Source organism: Rhipicephalus microplus, chromosome 3, assembly GCF_043290135.1.
Source record: "Rhipicephalus microplus isolate Deutch F79 chromosome 3, USDA_Rmic, whole genome shotgun sequence".
Lineage (NCBI taxonomy): Eukaryota > Metazoa > Arthropoda > Arachnida > Ixodida > Ixodidae > Rhipicephalus > Rhipicephalus microplus.
This window is the reverse complement of record NC_134702.1, coordinates 202,077,162-202,097,503: the sequence shown is the minus strand read 5'-3', so window position 1 is coordinate 202,097,503 and position 20,342 is coordinate 202,077,162. Positions and strand designations below refer to the sequence as shown.

The window sequence follows — 20,342 nt, the reverse complement described above, 5'->3', positions numbered from 1 at the left end:
TTGCTGTTTATATGTACCTTGTCTGCTGTATAATTTTCATATTTGTTGTCATTTGTATGTGCTCATACTTATTGTTCTGTATAGATGTTTTTTTTTTCAACCCACTCCTGCGTGGGCCCGAGAAGGGCCTGCAGTATTGTGAAATAATAATAATAAAACGAGCCAATGAACAACAATCCCTCGTGGGCGGTGTCTGATAACTTCACAATTTTCACCCGAACACTTCTCCGCCTGAACTTCCATGTTTACCTGGTCTGCCGCGGTGGAGCAGTGATTGATTAATGTGCTCGGCTGCTGTCCCGAAGGTCGAGGATTAGATCTTGACCGCGGCGTTCGCATTCGGGTGGAGGCGAAATGGCGGACATCCGTGCAGTGTGTGATGTCGGCGCTCTTTGAAGTACACCAGATGGTCGTCGAAATTTCCGGCGCCCTCCACTACAGCGGCTCTCATAATCAAATCGTGGACTTTGGACGTAAAACCCCAGATATTAAAAATTATTCCATGGTGACCTAAAGTGTTGGACTACTCCCGTTATATTCGGCCAGTGGGCTGCCAGAGAGTCGCACGCAAAAGTGTTTCCCACTAGGCGCGGTCCCAGAGAACTAACTAGGCCGTAGTAGTAGCAGCAGCAACAGCCGTAGCGCAGCGAATGAATGGGGTCCTCCTGCCTGCTTATCAGCGCCGCTGCAGCCCTTGTACCGTGCCGGCTGCGGCGTATTATTCAGGGTTACCTCCTTTCCACAAGGCAGCGCCCGTGGAAATGGGAGAAACGAGCCTTTTCCTCGGTCGTCGCCGTGATGATTGTGTGTTCTTGCGAGCGGCGCGTCGCATTGTTTTCTTTCCCCGCCGTCGTTTTTTCTTAATTTGTTTTTTTTTAATTCGCATGTTTTGCCGAACACAATGCGCGCGTATCCGCCAATGTAGGGCAAAGCAGTGCCAGCCGCTGATGTATGTCGGCGTCCGGCGCTCTGCTGTGCTCGGAGGAAGTGCCGGTACGTCCGAAATACGGGTGCATGCCAACGGGGAGGGACGCAGGCTTTACGGGTGGGGGAAAGAAGGGGGGGGGTTGTAGGGGTTCGCACAAAGGACTCATTACGAGAGGCCCGGAGACACACGCACACTCAGTCGCGTACGCAGCCTTTTTTTCTTACGCAGGAGAGGGCCGTCTCGTCTGTCGTCGGCCGGTCCAGCGTGAATCCCGAGCTTGCACAAGCGCATGTGCGACGTCGCCCCTTTTGTCGTTGACGTCATTCTTTCTCGCTTATCTTCATGGAGGACACGGTTTGCCCACAGCTTCCCACTGCGCTACTAAGTCACATTCGTCGTGCCCCAGCATCGGGGTCGGGGTGAGAGAGCGAGGGATCTTGTCGCAACGCCGACAACGCGTGGCCGAGCTCGCTTGCACCGTGCTACCCCGGGGCAGGGCAGCCACTGTGCAGTGTATGTAGCCGCTTGGGTGCACACACATGCAACGACATTGGTGCACCGGTGTAGCTACTGCTAATGATATTTGCTGTGATGGACGCCGTGAGCGTCCATTTTATTTATAATAGAGCGGCGACGTGTGCGCCACCAGGCTCGACAAAAAGAAAAGGTAAACGAAAGAAATTAACACCTTTATTTCTTTTTTAAGTCGGCCTAATGGCCTGTCTACTTCGGTCTAATCGATGAGCCCAGTTCTCTGTTGGCAGCCCGCATCGAAACTGCTCTTATTCCCTCGGAGTAACCGATTTCATACCCGTTTTGTGGCAGGATTTTTGGCAGTAGTGCTCGCGTTACGCAAGTTGGATAAGGCAATTACATCAAATGTTCTAATAACAGATTTTCTATCTCTCGGTGCGGGACTTTTTGTTCGTTCTGAATCCCAAGTATTAAAGACGTTCCGTGCACTAGTACATGCGCATCTGAGAAAAGTCCGAATAGTTTGGGTGTCTGGACGTAAAGGTTTGATTTGATTGATATGTGGGTGGGGTTTAACATCCCAAAACCACCATATGATTATGAGACCGTAGACGCCGTAGTGGAGGACTCCGGAAATTTCGACCGCCTGGGGCTCTTTAACGTGCACCCAAATCTAAGTATACATGGGCCTACAACATCTCCGCCTCCATCGGAAATGCAGCCGCCGCAGCCGGGATTCGATCCCGCGACCTGCGGGCCAGTATACAGCCGAGTACCTCAGCCACTAGACCACCGCGGCGGGGCGCCTGGACATAAAGGGTTGTTTTGCAATGAAATGACTGATTCTTCAGCCAAGTCGTCAATAAGTGGGCCGATTTTACCGTACTGTCTATCATCTGCTTATGTGACTGCTTCTCGATTTCGCAGGCGTGCGATTATAGAAGTCTGAAGAGACAGTGCTGTCAAACGACACTGAATATCGGCATTTATTATATGCTTGGCGGAGGGCATTTTGCCAAACCTGTCAACTATCGAAGTATAGCTATCACGTGGCTGCGTTGCCGGGTGCCCAATCTATATTTCTACAAACACATGTCTGCTCAGGCACCACTGTGCGCATTCTGTGGTGAATTGGATACAGTATATCATTTTTTTTTTACCTGCCGGCTATTTACAACAGTATGAAAGCCGTTTCAGACATACCTTTGCGTGGTATTGGAATGGATTTATCGATGCCTCTCATTATGTCTTTTGGAGCCTCTATTTCTGGGTTCTCCAAGGCGAAGCTATGCATAGCTGTCAGGGACTTTATTAGTGAAACTTGTCTGTTGACTAACTAATGAGTATTATTCTGACTTGTGTTCAACGTCATACGTATAAAAATAAGGGTAGCGTTCTAATTAAAAAAAGTTATTTTTCATAGATATACGTATTATATCAACATAATTTCCGAGGATATATGTAATCTTTCTATCATATAACCGCCATTATTCTAAAACTTCATACTATTAAACGAAGCCACTCAATTCCTGGCTAATCCGCCACAGTGGATCTGCGCCACAGTTAATAGGTGAACAAGTTCTCTGCCGCTTACGACACGATCATTCTGTCGTTGATTTCCCCGCTGTTTATTTTTGTCTATTCTACTTTTCTGCCACCAGTGCTGTAACCGTCCCTTGAAATATATCGCGGACGCCTTCAGTCTTCTATTGTGGTTCCTGAAACCCGAGGCTTAATCTTGGCTCGTGCCCAAACGTACACCTGCGCGGATATCTCCACGTTCGATCTGAAGATGATCCATAGTTTCCTTCTCCAATCTCCAGCATGTATATATTTTTTTCTTCTTTACTGAACGCCGCTTTGTAGACACCTAGCTTCACCCTCTTCTGCTGGCAGTGCTCCGGAGGTTTCCTATTAGGAAGGTTTATAGCGTAAGCCTTCGGAAGAGCTAAACAAGCCTCGTTTGTGATGTAGCAGTGACGTGTATGGGGAATCTCGAGAAGTCATCGCCACCAGATGTCGTCGATTTCGTTTTCAAGGCTTGACCGTTCGTGAGTGAGCTAGTTCTGTTCAAGTGGCGCGGTATATACTATCAACCGCCACGATTGTCCAAAAGACAGATAGCTTCATGATAAATGTTGCTTCAGGGATCCCCCCCCCCCCCACCCCCGCACCTCCACTGATGATATGTGGGGTTTAACGTCCCAAAACCACCATATGATTATGAGAGACGCCGTAGTGGAGGGCTCCGGAAATTTCGACCACCGGGGGTTCTTTAACGTGCACCCAAATCTGAGCACACGGGCCTACAACATTTCCGCCTCCATCGGAAATGCAGCCCCCGCAGCCGGGATTCGATCCCGCGACCTGCGGGTCAGCAGCCGAGTACCTTAGCCAATAGACCACCGCGGCGGGGCCCGCACCTCCACTGCCTACAAACTATACGCCTGGGGCGTAGCCAATGCAAAGGGGAATTGGGGGCTCAATCTCCCCCCAAATTTTAAAATTTTGCTTGCGTAGATATACGCGCACACGCACAATCTCACAGCGTGAACAGACATAAAGTTTGATTGAAAGTGGGTATCTGTGTTCGTTCCTGTCCATGTTCATTTTGCGCATCAAATTTTGAAGATTGTGAACCCCCCCCCCCCCCCCCTCCCGAAAACTTTTCTGGCTACTCCTTTGCACTATAGGTCCGTACCTGAAGTGGTTGTCGTCCATTTGTTTGACAGTCAAGGTTCAAGTTTATGCGTTATTATTGCATGTACAAAAAACGGGTTTCATAATACATAAAAAAAGCAGGAGGTTCCAAAGTACGAGACTGTCAGGGGACCTTTTATAATTAGTGGCGTACACAAAAGTTAACAGCAGCAAAAAGAGTGGACAAATAAAAAAAACAATCAAAACAGATTATCTATACTAAAAAAATGGCAGCGATATACAAAACTCAAAAATACCAATACAAAACAGTGAGGTGATGATGAAAATAAATTTATTGCGGATGAACAACAGGTTCATTTAACAATATGTTTTTCATGTTGTGTTTAAAAGATTGCAGTGATTGAGATGATTTAATATGAAGAGGCATGCATGCGATTCCAAAGAAGTGAGCTGTAAATCTACCATAGATCGATTTCATCTTCGGTGAAAGAAAGTTATTTTGCTCTGAAAAACCGTGTATTATTGTTGTGGACAAGGGCATGGTGGGGAATAGTGTCTAATAATATTTCACGATGAATAAGACTGTATGTGATGAGGGACAATCTGTGATAAAACAACTCTTGAATCGATAGAATGCGCATCTGTGTATAGATGGGTACAGAATGGGAACGCAATGGGCTATATACACGTCATTAATTTTATCCAGGCATTCGGGGAAAAGGATAAGCGAGTGTCGATAACGGGCCTCAAAGCGAAGTGTCTAAATTGACGGTTGATAACGGTGAGGCAAACAGTGTCGTCACTGATGGAGTTGTCGAAGTGAATTGTAGATGCGTTGTTTGGCGCGTTGGTTTTGGTTTCGCGTGCTAAATTAGCCCGACTTCGTTGCTCCGCGGTGATTACCGGTGGCCGCTTTTTCAAAATTTCAGTGTGGCTATGGACTATTCGTAGGAAGGGCTTGAATTCGCCCAATAGACTCGACCGGCTATCACCGCTGGTTAAAAAGTTGTGTTAATTTCTATAATTACAACCGGAATTAATGTTTGTACGCATCTGAAGATGATTTCTGCCACAGCATGCAGCAGATACCCCCTTTCTGTGACTTTTAAAGGATATTGGACACATTTCTTGAAACACCATATATATATATATATATATATATATATATATATATATATATATATATATATATATATATATATATATATATATATATATATATATATATATATATATATATATATATATATATATACCCACGACAGGCCAAGAAAGTCACCGCACTGTCTACGAGTCTGGTATCTTGTTTGGGTGCTCGCGAGCTCTTTGTAATTAACCCTGGAGAGACGTTGAATTAAGCTCTCATTTCCTCGTGCCCGCCGTTGCTATACACTGCAGCTGTCAACTCCGTAAGCGGATTTGTGCCGGGCGCTCTCTCGTAATTGGCGCCGGCATTTCGACACCCAATGCTCCGCCGCTCTCTCGCGTGTGCGTGCGTGTGTGTGCCTATACGGCGGCGTCTTGCGCGGATGGACTCGACATCATCTTCGCCCTTTCGTAGAGTAGAAGCGTCAGAAGTTCGCCGTTTTCGCCTCCCGTATATAGACTGCAGCGTCTGTGGTCGTCTGGTCTAACGGATATAAGACACACGAGGAGGACACAGTTCGTTGCATTTTGTTTTCTTATACTACTGTCCGGAGAACTCGAGATTGTTATTCGGAGCAAGTGCGGACGGAGTCGATCGTGTGCTATGTAATTACGTGGTACGACAGCTACAGACGAGAGAACGAACATATCTACAGACGGGCAGGCGCTCGATTAAATAATGGTAGGCGGTGATCTTTAGATTTCCGTCCAGGCTGGTTTTAGAAACGACTGGGTAGATGCATATGTTTCGCCGAGGACGATGTAACTGGCCAATTAAATTGGCCGCCGGCGCAAGTACAATTTATCGACTCGTTTGAAGGTTCGTGGAACTATACGAGTTCACGATTTCCCGTAGTTAAATAGAGGTTGGGGTAGCATAGGGGGCGGGTATGGTGGTGACATCGTAATTTGGAATTATTAGTTTCTTAGTGAAATACGGAAATGATGTTTCAATACGGTAAGTCAGTACGGCAATGCTCCTTACGGCGTCGCCTGAACGATAGGTTTCTCATTAAAGGGACACTAAAGACAACTATTAAGTCGACGTTGATTGTTGAAATAACGGTCCAGAAACCTTGCAGTGTTACTTTTATGCCGAGAAAGGGCTTATTTCGAAATAAAATCACGTTTTAGGGGTCCGCGTCGGGTTAGCGCACTTCAAATTACCCGCCTCAAGCGGAACGTCTCACGTCACTGTAGCCGCGCTCAATACTGGCCGGTTTTTACTGTGCGGCCGCCGACACTAGTAGCAGCAGAACGAAAGGAGTGGGAGCCACAGCAGCAAAACAGCAACTGAACAATTTCCTGCCATGGCCTCGGAGATGGCAGACGTGCTTGGTTCAACTGGGCCCCCCTAGATGGCACGAGCTGCCCAGTTTAACCAGGCGAAACGTAACCTTTCGAACCAATCGCTCCATTACCCATAGTAACGTCCAGAGTTTTTTTTTTACGTGAATGAAATAGAAACGAACAAGCAGCGTTTTATTATTACGTCTCTTGATGCACGGAATGTTCTTTATTTAGTACAGCTGGTTAGATTACTAGTGATTAATATGCGGGGTACCTCTCACGTAATTGGTATTATTTTGCAAATCACCTACGCGCAGCGCATGTGTTGTCGTGCATTTACCTCAATTTCTCGGTAAGTATAGGCCTCTGCTGTTTATAATGTCGTTTTAGACGTTATCATACATTGAGCTTTCACTCAGACGTAAATTGTTATTTGACTTTAGTGAACCTTTAACAATGGCTGACAGGCAGAACCATCTTTGGTAGAGCTTTTGTGGCGCCTTCAATGTCGCAATAGCACGAGCGGTATAGGAGGAACTCTGTCGTGCTTGCTCATCGTTGTTGCGTACCGTCCTTCCGTATCTTGCTAAAATTCAATTATACAGCTTTAGCAAAGCGTACGCGAAGCCTTGTGTTAGCGTTTATAGCCATTGCGCATGCGTCGTAGGTTATTCTCTTGCGGGCCCGCCTCGTTAACCGACGGCGACCGGAACGAACGCTATCCTAGCTAATACTCCCTATTCGTTTTGATGAAACAGGCAGAACATATTTTGAAAAGCTCAAACGACGAAGACGAAATAAAAACGGACAACAGAACTAGCGCTGTTGTATATGATTATTTATCAAATACACACGTCACCTGCATAGGAATATTACATTTCGTCTTCGTCGTTTGCGGTTTCAAGTATCATCTAAAGACGGACCAACTAGCACAAATCAAGGTATTGTTGCAGCGTGAACTACTGGACGGGCGAAGAAGGCTGTCTTTTTTGAGCTGTTCTACCATACGCGCTCTTTTACAAAAAAGAATGAGAACCACTTAACTCTGTTGCAGGGACTTCTGTGTAACGATTCTCTTAGAATTCTTTTATTTTTGCCCATTTATAGTTCCAGCAGCGCTTGGCTGCCTTTCGGGAGTGGTGCATGACTGCTGTAAAAAAAAAAAAGGAAGACTCGTAAAACAAAACAAATAATAAAATAAAAAGCTTGCACAGTGCTATCGTCTAAGTGTAGGGGGCATCAACACCGCGGAATTGCTTCTACGCGGTCATTATTAAGTGCGAGTTCTCACCTTCTCATCGAGGTGAAACAGTTGCGAAAGATAGCTAGCCTGCCGCATCGACTGGCTTTTTTTGGTCCTTAGGTGTATCGCGAACGACAACAAAGGAGACTGTGTTTATGTGGAACCTCCGCTTCGAGGCCTGCGAGGTTTAATTCGAATTGAAAAGGATACGCGAGGCCTCGCACTTTCGATGGAAACAAAGTGATATACGTGCCCACAAGAGGGCTCCCGCAACAACAAAGCCTTCTGCTCTTATCGTCTCGTTCCGAGCCCTTCCCATCGACGGCGGCGAACGCGGAGTGGGCGACCGCGATGCGCGATCACTGACCTCGCCGCCAGCGGGCGACGAGCACGCCATCCGATTGCCTTGCAGCGCGTGCGCTCATGAACGAAGCCGCTCGCGGGAAATCAATGTGGCCCTCGGGAGTAACGTTGTGAAAGGGAACACAAAGAAACAAATGTAAGAAATACAGAGAACGCCGCGGGATGACTTACTACAGGGGTGCAAACAGCCGATATAGAATTTGGAGCAATTCTTGGAGCAACGAAATTTTGATATTGGAGCTCTAAGATGCAAATTTGGAGCAGGTGCCAGAAAAGAAAACCGCCATTTTTTGTCACGATGGACCAAATCTGGAGCAGTATAAAAAAAGAAAGCTTAAATTTAGAAAAAAAATGTATGTACAAACTATTCAGCATCACCTTAATCGTGCACAGGCCACTAATATTTCAATAAAAGTAGTATTTTGAACCACCTCATTGAGCACACAACGATAAATGAAGCATTTTTCACATCTTTAAAATAATTTGACGCTCTGTGAATCCAAATGTTGATCTGCCAAACTGGCGACCTTGAAAATCAGGGGATGAGTGAAACTGAAGAGTAGGAGTGGAAAAAGAAACAAAAAAAAAAACTGGCGTGAAGCTTTGACATTTTTTTAAGGTGCTAGCAATGTCATGAACTGCTCCAAATGATTGGCCGTAACATTTTCAGAAGTCAGCAATCATACTAATATTCACAGTGACGAGGTTTATACTCGCATGAGTAATTGAACAAAGTGAACTGTGTCCCGTGACTAATACTAAAAGCCCCTTCTAAACCGCAATACGCTTTCCCGCAGGACACTGGTGTACTGTGGTGACGGTGCCTTAAGCAGTGTTCTGCACGGGTTCGAGCAAGGCTAAGACATTTTCGAACACTGCTACGCCCCCCCCCCTTTTCCCCATGGTGGGGTTAGGTATAGGGCACAACTTCTCAGATCACTTGCAAGGCGCGTTCTATCAGATAAAGTAACAAATGCACGCGCCTGTTGATCCGGTATTTGACATTTATCACCGGGACGTGCAACTAATGCAACTTAAAGGCAGAAAAATGTTTTATGCGCCTTCTCTATGGCGACCAAAGTGGCCGCAACACCGGCATTCGCTGCAGGTTGACTGTCAGTGAATGTTGATTTACATCATTTTTTGCACTTCTTAGGCATCTGAACAGGTACTGCAAAAAGAAGTAATTCATTACGGGCATGATATCAAGCACCTAGCTTGGTGTTCCTCACTTTCGTCATATACCAGAGTGCCCTCCCACAACACAGCTGTCAGTAGGAAGGTTCTCTCAAGTGCACTCAAGCGTTGTTGTAACGAAGTTGCATTTTACACAAATTAAGTTTGTTGCATCCGAAAATTTATTACGAAAGTAAGTTTTTTACACAATACCTTTTGCATCAGTATTCTTAATTTACTTCGTTACAACAAATATTTTGTTATATCCGAGTTTGTTATATCGAGGTATGAGTGTATCGCACAGCACTAATCTCTGCGATACCATCACTTCTCCCCATTTCTATATTGCCAGGCATTTCTGGTATAATTAATACTAGCTATTTACTTCATTACAATCAATATTTTGTTATATTCGAGTTTGTTATGTCGAGGTTTGAGTGTATAGCGTAGCACTAATCTCTGCGTTACTATGACTTCTCCCCCATTTCTAAATTGCCTGGCATTTCTGGTATAAATAATACTAGCTAAAAATAAAGTGCAATGTCATGGCTCTGTTAGTTGCGGTCTTGATGTAGAATAGATAGGCAATGTGTCGTGCTGACGTTAACAGCACAATGTTTTTGGTTTGCTTGCAATTTTCAATTTTCTATTGGCGCACACACGCTGGAGTTACTGGCCCGCATCATTGTGTGGATGTGCCAGACCCATTTCATTCAGTTCTTTTTTTATCATTATTTTATGTCTAACTCTCCATTCTCTGCTGGATGCCGAGTTTGGAGGTGGGGAATACGATGGGTGAATATAATTGTATTCAAGTATGAAGTTTGTTCTGCTGGCCCTGTGTCGGTTTTTCGACAGAGAATTCCGGCAGGGTACTAATTTTTTATTTACATCATATATTTACTTTGTTTTCGCAAATGTTTTGTAATAATAATTGTTGTAATGATTTTGGGGATTTTATGTCCAAAAGCGGCAATATGAGCAGCTCTGCTGTGCCGTTAGATTCATGGAGTTCTAATTTTTTTTTTTCTCACGCAGGGCATACTCCTTGGTGGACTCGTCGCGTGTCTCCACCTTCCTCATCTCCATTCTGCTCATGGTGTACGGCAGCTTCAGGTGAGCTATGTTGTCACGTGCACGCGAATGTTGCTCATAATGTTGGTTTGGTACTTCTGTCCCCTGTTCGAATGCTATAAGCACTCTTTCTCATTTGCTTAGTCATGGAACTAATGATGTGTTACTTGGGCCTGAACCACCCCCTCATGTTTGGTGAAAAAAACACTTGCAGCGGAGAGCAAATGCTGCTGTAAACGTCTAAACCAAATCTCGCTGTTATGCGAGGCAAGGAGCGTAAATGAGCAGATCACGACATTTCCACTTTCTCGAGCATGCCGTCTTCGTGCAGAGGCCCGTCTTTTCTCTTTTCTGTAAGCGTGTAGCCAGCTGTACGCCGTTTAACAGTAGGGCGCTGCTATTGGCCAATTGATAGCCGATTTAAAGTGGTCCTGCAACACTTTTTTAGCATGGTCAGAAAACGCTGCCGATCGGTAGTAGAGGCTCCCGACAACACGTGAGCCAAATATTATAGCACAACACGCGGCCAGGAACTCACAATAAATTATCAAAATCAGCTACAAAAATCACACGTCAACGACCCATGTATCAGCCATTGGCTGATTTGAACATGGCGCGCTCGCTCGTTACAGAGATCACCTTGAAAGGCCACTACTTGTCCATGCGTGCCCGCGCGATCACACTGAAAAAGCTGTGCATTCGAACAAAAAACAATAAAAAAAGTGCTCAAATTCGCGAAGTGCGCGTTTCGTTTTTCTGTAGCTTTGCCATCCCTCCCTGCTTAGCTTCCAGCGCTTTCGTCGAGACGAGAGAAGTGAGAATGCCATTGCAGCATGTGACAAACCTGTGTGACTCCACTCATACTTGACGGATTCTTAAAATTTTTGCGGCGTTGAATTTGTGAGGCAATAAGCTCTTCCAGTGAATTCGTTTCATGGTTACCTGAAAAAGTGTTTCAGGGCCCCTTTAAACTAACAGTGGTGTTTGGAGCAGATGCGCTTTTTGTCGGGGGGTGCCGCCACATCCCACGTGCCATGCTCCGCCGTGTGCTAACTTACAAGTAGCAGCACCAGGGTCGTCTCTTGTTTACATGATTTTGGTCCTCTACGGACAGCTCTTAGTTTCCTGCCTCACAGATTGTATATCGAAGAGCATTTCACAGCTGCAGAGTCCACCTGCTTGAGACTGCAGTAAGTTTTCCTGGAACTCTGTCTCTCCAAGCTACCATCACTTGCTTATTGAAAGCCATGTCACATGGAACACCAAAATTCACATTACTGCCAGTGTTGGGGATGGGTGCATGTTCGCAAACTGCTAGTGATCATTTGGGCTCCCTCTCCTTTTGCAAGTTACAAAGGAAGTTGGTAATTTAATGTGTTCGTGTGAACGTGCAGTGCAGCACAGGTGAGAGACATCTGTGCTGTGCTGCATGTTTACCCAAACAAGCGCAAGTTAACTGCAGCCAGCCATCAGTAGTTATCGCGCAGAACGCACGATGAAGGCCTATTACTACATACTCTTTTCATCTATAAAGTTATGGTAACCTCTATGACGTTGTGTACTCAAAATTTTATATCTTATGTAAAAGAAGAACCTGCACAAACACAAGCAATATCAAGAACATTAATCATAATGCATGCATGCAATATCCCACATTGTTACATGCGAAGTATTAATTTGTAGTGCAAAGAGGATGAGATGGTGGCTGTCGAAGCCGTGCCATGGTTGCTTCTTTATTGGGATGTTGGCAAAAGGAGAGACCGAAGCAGCTGCAGCTACTGCATTCAGCGAGGTCAGGAGCCAGTGTGTTCTAACTTGCGCGTGGCTCCATGCAGCCCACTTTTTTTCTTTGGTCATATCAAACGCATTTGGTCCATTAACATTCATTTTATTCATTTTCTTTCTTTTTTAGTTTGTTTCAAATATCAGCATATACTAGAACAGACATGAAAATATCAGACTGTAGGGGGATCGCGGAGTGCTGCCAAACCGCATGAGTGCGCCTGTCATAAATATGACCGGAGTGCACTCACTGTACTATTGCTTGTGCTAAACTTACGTGCTCCACTGTTCACATTTTATTTAATGTTGATAGTACATGTGATGACATAACTCTGTGGCATGTTTTGAAGCTGTTTTTTTTTATGTGACAAAAACAAAAATTAAGATTTCTTCATCAATGCTCTCTCTTGAATTAAGATATCACTGAACTCTCAACAAATGCAGCAGTTCTGATGGCTTGCTCCTTTTAAGAAAATATATGCATGAACTTTGTAGTAATAAAATAATGCTTAAATGCCACATTTCTGGGTAAGAAATGTTTGTGGATATAAACATTTTTTTTTTATTTTAACCTGTACAAAACTTCGAGAATTGTTGGCGTTTATGTAAAGGTGTTCACGGTCAGCCTTGCTTGTTGAAGAATTCAATAATCAAAAATGTAGGCTCAGTTGCAGATAAAAAGAAGCTATCTTTATATTGAAAACAAAGTTGGTGAATTAGCCATCAGCCATTACAGACACAGCTTTTGTTAGTGCTTTTACTACATCACTTCAAGTGCAATTTTGTTTACTTTCAACACCACCTGAGATTCTCTCCTTTCTTTTTTTTCTGGGAGAGGATACAGTGGTGGTATCCTTTCCCAGAAGATAAGTGGTAACTAGCAATGTAACACCTCATGTTACCAAAAAAGGACTTTCAGGTATTTTATAACGAAAATCATTATCATGGTTGTTTAGTTTATTTCTTTATTCGCTCCTCCCTCTCGTCCTGTGACCAGCTTGATGCCTACCACAAGTCCTACTACAAAAATGACGGCACAGAGTAAACTAGAACAGTTTCATCTTTAAGTTGGTAACATGTGCATTACTGAGCTAACGAAAAAAGTAACGCATTATTGATAATAGCCTTCAGCTATTGCATTATAATGCTGTTACTCGTAATGCATCACTGCCAATGTTGGATGGAAGTAATGCAAGGCAGGATAGTGGAGCCAGAGTTCTGTGTTTGTGTATTGGGATAAATGTTGCACCTGTGATTGTGCTGGCCATCTTGCAATCGGACAAGAGCAACAAATGGCATCTCTTTTTCCATGCAGGTCACTCAACATGGAGCAAGAGCAGAAAGAACGCAACGGCCAGGGAGCTGAGAACAGTCAGTGGCCTTTGCTTTTATTGTCGCTTTTTATTTATGAATCGCGTTTGGTTATCTAGCTGTCATCTGTTCTATTCATATAGTTTTATGCAATAATACCTAGAGAGGAATCTGGTACTGCGATCGTTTACCCCCATTGGAATTATGGGAAGTACAGGCTTCGGATTGGATAGTGTTAGCTAGCGAACTGTTTACAGTACTTTTTCTGCGGTTTCAGTTTCGTTCTTTGCTCAGCAGGAGTAGTGGGGTGCCGTGAAAAGTGCTAAAGAAGTGCTTTTGTTGTTTGAAGAGGCTGAAGACCACTAAGTCTCTTGATTTGCTGCGACGTTGGAGCTTTACGAGTCATATTTAAACAAAGCCTCGTTCACTCACCGCTTCCATAGATGTAGCCTATCATGCCAGTGCAGGATATTGCATTGAGTACATGTTTTTTCACGAGCGCGTCCTGCCTAAATTAGTTCAAAACGACTCCAAAACGATGGTGAAGCTAAGCAGACGCACCCTCGTGCTTCTTTGACTCGACTTCAGGACAAAACAAGAGGTGCATTGGGGGCAGATCACTTAGACAGATGCAGCTGGCATCGCAGCAGACGAAACGCTAGGTGTTTCTCACTTGATACTGCTCTGTTATTTTTATAAATAAAAAATGTGTTCTTTTGAGCGAAAGACAAGCATGTTTGTTGTCAAATGTTTTAAAAATATTTCATTGTTCTTGATGTCAAATGTTGAATGCAATGGCAAAACGAAGCACACCATGGTGGTTAAATTTGTCCAGGTTTCACTTCTACCTCATGATTACAGAAACTTCTTGCAATAAAGTTTATGTTCAAAAGAATAAACCAAGTTTCGATTCAATATGATTTCATATCACTTTGTTTTTTACTCTACAAACAAGCGTTGCGAATCTCAAGAACATAATTCATCTAAAGTAGATGTGAAGCCTATATGTGAGCTCCTTCACCGAAGTCACTGAAGAAGCCCGCACAGACACTAGCAATTATATTCCCCTCTAGGTACTATGATATGAAACTTTATGGTTCCATCTAAACCACAGATTGGTACCATTGTCACACGGACACATTTGATTGCACTCAGTGGCGGTCCGGATTTGACTAGATCCAAGTGGGGTGCCCTTACACAGTCGAATTAAGGTGTACTTGGGCTTGACTAGCATTATGATGATTGCAGTGTCACTGGTGTCTGCACCAAACTCTGTTCAGATGAGTTTAGACCATGCAGCATCTACCGTTAAACTATTTAGGTCAACAAATTGGATTTACATTGGCCTAGATAACATAAAAAGTGCCCGTGTGATGCTGTTAGTACTGTTGCTTGCAATGCCACTACGAAATGCAGGGGCAATGTTTTGGTTCTGAGAAAGATGATTCTGTGTGCATGTTTGTGTGGAAAATGTTATGGTACTATGAAGAAAAGCATTTCATTAAACTTGAATTGGTAGCGTATACTTTTTGTTTGCTAAGGTGATCATTCCTGTCTCTCGGAAATCTGATAAGGCGGATGATACCTTAAAGTAAATATGTGTTGCAGCACTTTATCCAAATTTTCGCTCCATGATCTCAAGGATTCAGCTACCTGCATGAATGTATTTTAAGTTTCCTCAACACCTAAATGTAGGGAAGCACTCACAAAGCAAACAAAAGCAAGATATGGTTACTCCTGGTAGCTCTTTCAGTACACAAAATGTCTCAGATACACAAACATGTAGTCGACTTCGAGATGTGACGTTTGTCATAAGCATCACTGCTGTTTGTGTTCAAAAAAAAAAAAAAGGTGTGTACTCCACTTCACCTCTGCAGTTTAGCCTTTCTTTCTTTTATCGCAGGTGGTTTTGCAACACATCACTACAGGGAAATTCTGTCTAGTGCCATACATGACACCCGTAGAAACTGAAAATGAATGAAGGTATAGCGGGGCCCTTCTTTATAGTGTGGCTTCAAACGTGCACACTGTTTTACTGTCGTAGTTGCAAAATGTACATAAATTGTGCTCTGTGTAAAGATAGGACCAACCATGTCCTATGGAGTGAACATCTTTCTTATAGAAGAAGCTTCATAAGATTCAGTTTAAAAAATTGTCCACTCATCTACACAATTGGATTAGCTCCGCTATACATACACATATAGGCGTAGAGTTTTTATTTTCCTGGAGGGAGCAAGGCCCGAGTTTTCGACATATTTACACCAGTGTGCAAAACCATCCGCTGGCCGTTCCGTGAATGCTTTGTGTTCTCAGAAGCATTTTTGTTTTATAAAAAACGATTGCTACAATGTTTGTGATCATTTAAATTGTCATAGCTCAAGTGGTCACTTCAGTTTTTTATGAGCCCAACATGCTCTGCATACACAAATCCATTTGATGGGCATTTTTCCACTGTATGTTTGACTTGTCACTGGCCCATGATCCAAGATCTAAAAGTGTGCAAGGGAAAAGAAGAGGGCAATAACAACTGCTTGAGAAAAACTGCCGGACAGCACAATCCACTGTTTGTTGCGAATGGGCGGAGACCGAAGCGATGATTCTAACATTTGAACTCTATGACGGGCCAGTGCTGGGGGAAATAGGGTTCCTGCATTCCACGAAGCTGTCTGGAGAGGGCCCAAGACCCCAAGCACTTCATAGTCACTGCCTACGCATACACGGTTCACTACTTCCGTAAGATGACCGTGGATGGTGTGCTCTTTTTCTTGGTTTCAACATTCAAGTATAGAGGTAGCTGATGTCTTAGTACATGTCAAGAGAAAAAAACCTACCTAGTGGGGCCATGTCATGGGAAGGACAGATAACTGTTTGTCGGAATGGATGCCTTGAGATAGGAAATGTAGCTGAACACTGCAGATGGTTAGATGTAGCAAGGAAATTAAGGAATTTCTGGGTATAAAATAAAACTAGTTCGCTCAGGGCAGGGTGGGTTGGAAATCATTGAGAGAGGCCTTTGTCGTGCAGTGGTCACAAGATAGAGTGTTGATGATGAGTTGTCTTTAGAGCTGTACGTTGACATATACCACCGATCCGATCATGGCGTTTTTTTTTTTTTTTTTTCTGTGCAGATGTGCAGACGTTGGATACGATGCAAGCTCTGTGCCTGCCACTGGGCGCTTCCATCTCACTTCTGGTCATGTTCTTCTTCTTCGACTCAATGCAGATGCTATTTGCCATCTGCACTGCAAGTGAGTGGACCCACTCTGTTTGACACAATTACTGATCACTTTGAGATGAGAAGAAAACATGGCATGCAGCTGTGAAATTTTTCTGGAAAGCAGTGTTTGGGGTGTACGGGCTCCCTCACTTTTTGCAACCTATTTTTATTCAAGGCAACTCCCCCTAAGAATTTTTTCAGGTATCTTACAATTTTATATTTTCCCAATTGATCTGATTGATTCCTTATCTTTTATTACTAGTATACATAATGAATATGGATCTGATGAATCATTGTAATACAACAAAATATATATAAAGTGTCTCTGTGAAATATTCCTAAGCATTTTGGGGCTGAGCGTGACTTTGTTATTGCATAATCTGACTCTACAAGTGTATACCTTTCATTTTTGGTAAGATTCGCGTGTAGTACATATTTTCTTTGGTAATGTTAAGGTTGAAGTAGGATCGCAGGAGGATACGAAAAACAAAACAGGTTTATGGCACTATTTACACATATTTACAGCAAAGAAAGGTTAGGGGTTTCACAAACCACGAGCGTGGTGGTTGAACCGTTACATGGTTCAGAGCGACGTCCAGCACTCTGCGGCATCGTTTTAAGCCCTGTCGGGCTCCTCCTCTCCGAGTGGAACACCAATCACACACACACAACAGGTGAGGGGGACGAGCATGCACGGTCCACGTGAACGTCCAATATTGAGTCGTGAACACTGCACTGCAAGGTGGCGCCAGCAGGGCTCTTCCTCGTCGTGTGTGTGCCGCTAGTCAAGAGGTCCCACGATCCTGACAGTATACATCAAAGGGTCCGCCAATATGTTCGCTTAATTAGCGGGGCGATTTGCGGTGGCCGCCGCGGTCTCTTCCTGGAAGATGCTGTCTTTGTTGGCCTTTCTCGAACGGTTAAGGGCGTCTTAGGGACACGACGCCTCATCCTCCGGCTAGCACGGACAATGCCTGACGAGCATAGGCAGCCGGCCGGTCGTCTGCTTGATTGGGGATTAAAAAGAGCGCCACTCTCCTGTCAGCTCTGGCACCGGTCACAACAGCTTTCCCGTCGCCAGATGAATCACCGAGGTCATCAGGCACCGCTGCTGCTTGAAGGGACGACGAAAGGGTCCGCATTTAAAAGTCGGGAACTCGTCTTTGCTTGCCGCATTGTCTGGGTAATTGCTCAAATCTTCGACAGCGTCTGGCAGATTGGGCGCCGAAGGGATTGAGAGCCTCCCCAGTAGACCGGCTTACGCACAATGGCGTCTGCCCAGACGAATTTCCAGGCCAAACTTAACAGTAATCATTGTAGGCATTTCAATCTAAATGTTTAACTTGGTTGTTTTGTATAATTTTATAGTTAGTAATGCTTGTAAATTTCGGTAAAAATATTTCTGTTTGATTCATAAGCGATGTGTGCATCTGTCAAACTACATAAGAGATGAATATGTATGCAGTGCGTGGAAAAACCAGGGCTTACACTAGATAGCAGTACAGTAGTATGGAAAAGAGAGAAGAAATTAGTTCATACTCAAATTTGACTTAAAAAGTTGTTACAGCTGAATATTACATTAACCAGTGATGTAACTGGCAGTAACAGATTCAATGACAATGTATGCAGAGCCGAGGGTGGCTGGAAAATAAATAAATTGGTCAGGTTGGGAAATCCGCAGGCGCATCGTGGAATCGGTTGATGTTGAACTAGTGCCATAGGAGGTGTTTATTTTGGGGGTCGAATGTCATCACCTTGTAATCAACTGTGCTGCCCGGTCCTGACAATCTTGTGACACGTGTGTGTTTGTTGTGTGCAGTAATCGCCACCATCGCCCTAGCCTTCCTGCTCCTGCCTATGTGCCAGTACCTCATAAGGCCATGCTCCAGTGGCAAAAAGTAAGTGCTGTGCTCCTTCTAAACGAACATACACACGCTTGGGCTTCCTGTAGGTTATTGAAAACTCTGGCTGTTTCCACCAGTCAGACAGCTCAGTGAGCCAGCCATGTGCCGGCATGTAATACTTAAATCATAGTATTTGTTAAAGCAGGTGAGGTTTCGATTATCAGCTCTCTCTGTACAATGCATATTTGTCTCTTGATTGCAAGTGCAGCATCGCACATGCTGTACACAATAGACTCAGCTCATAGATGGCTGTAGCATCATCATCATCATCATCATCACCATTCATCATCATCATTTTCTAGCTACCGCGCCACGCCTCTTGCGCAGCTCATGCATAGCTAGAGCAGCACGAGAACAGAACAGGTTCAGGCGCCTGGCTTGTCGGACGCTGGCAGCCGCCGCTGCTCTGCTTTCAGCCTACGAATAAAGTGGCAAGATCGGCACGGCCACGTTGGCCACCTTCACGACGTTGTCTCACGTCTTTTTCTACTCTCGCTGCTACAGTGGTGACCTGAAGGTTGCGGACTAGCCACTTAAGCACACCATCTTTCTCGACGCGCTTCCACTCGAGTTTTGCCATCTTGCTGCAAAATTGACCAAAAGCCCGCAGCCTTATGATGCCCTCTGCACAGCGCTGTTGGCCTGCTACAGTCTCATGTATCGCCCGCTTCCAAGTTCCCGTGACTTAGGGGTTGCCACTGCGTCTCAATGCGTGCTACTGACCGGCATGCAACCCTCCATTGACCACGGCCTCATCACCATGGCTACGACTCCTCCTACCTCAGATCTGGTCGCAGAGACTACCAGTCCTGCATCTGACTACAACGACGAGGTAGCAGATGCTCCCACTGCGACTGACATTACCACCAAAAGGTGCGTTTCCTCGGAGCCCACGTAAGCAGGCCCATCGCACGTGCCTGTTACCTGCATGTCTTCTCTGACATCGACGGCATGCTACACCTCGGCACAACCAGACTCCGTGACGGCTACCTTTCCACATTCTTCGGACTTTGGCGCAGACATCTTTTCACCCGCTGTTCGCCTCGCGATTACAGAGACCTCACTGTCCGCGATGTCTGATGACCGTCACCCATCAACCTTGCCACTCTGTGCGTCCTGACACCTGCGTCTAGCAATTCCTTCAACGTCTCCCGCAGAGAAAGTTTGCGGCCCTCTGAAACCAGGATTGATCTTGCAGGACGCTGCAACAATGACTGATGCACTAGAGAACGACGTCGCTAGTCCGCATATGGCAGAGCAGACCACACATGTCACGCCTGCTATGGAGCGCCCCGATTGCAGACCATGCATATGTACTACCAGACTCTGTGACAGCTACCTTTCCGCTTTCTTCGGACTCTGGCGCAAACATCCTTTCACTCGCTGTACGCCACCCGATTAGAGAGACCTCACCGTCCACGATGTCTGATGACTGTCACCCATCAACCTTGCCACCCTGCGCGTCTTACCAGCTGAAACCCTCTAAAACCACAGTCGATCTTGCAAGACGCGGCAACAATGACTGGCGCACTAGAGGACGATGTTGCTAGTCCGCATTTGGCAGAGCAGACCACACATGTCATGCCTGCTATGGAGCGCCCCAGTTGCAGACCATGCATATGTACGACTAGACTCTATGACAGCTACCTTTGTGCATTCTTCGGACTCTGGCGCAGACATCCTTTCACCTGCTGTTCGCCACGCGATTACAGAGACCTCACCGTCCACAATGTCTGATGACTGTCACCTATCAAACTTGCCACTCTGCGTGTC

General features: G+C 45.0%; 1 protein-coding gene across 1 annotated transcript in view; it reads left to right on the top strand.

Annotated features, from left to right (window-relative positions):
* Nucleotides 1-20,342, top strand: part of LOC142804098 (signal peptide peptidase-like 3) — a 98,394-nt gene that overhangs the window by 44,100 nt on the left and 33,952 nt on the right. The window contains exons 2-5 of the mRNA XM_075890671.1: nucleotides 10,320-10,397; nucleotides 13,453-13,508; nucleotides 16,577-16,696; nucleotides 18,485-18,563. Of these exons, the coding sequence (XP_075746786.1) occupies nucleotides 10,320-10,397; nucleotides 13,453-13,508; nucleotides 16,577-16,696; nucleotides 18,485-18,563 (333 nt within the window). The remainder of the gene's footprint in view (nucleotides 1-10,319; nucleotides 10,398-13,452; nucleotides 13,509-16,576; nucleotides 16,697-18,484; nucleotides 18,564-20,342) is intronic.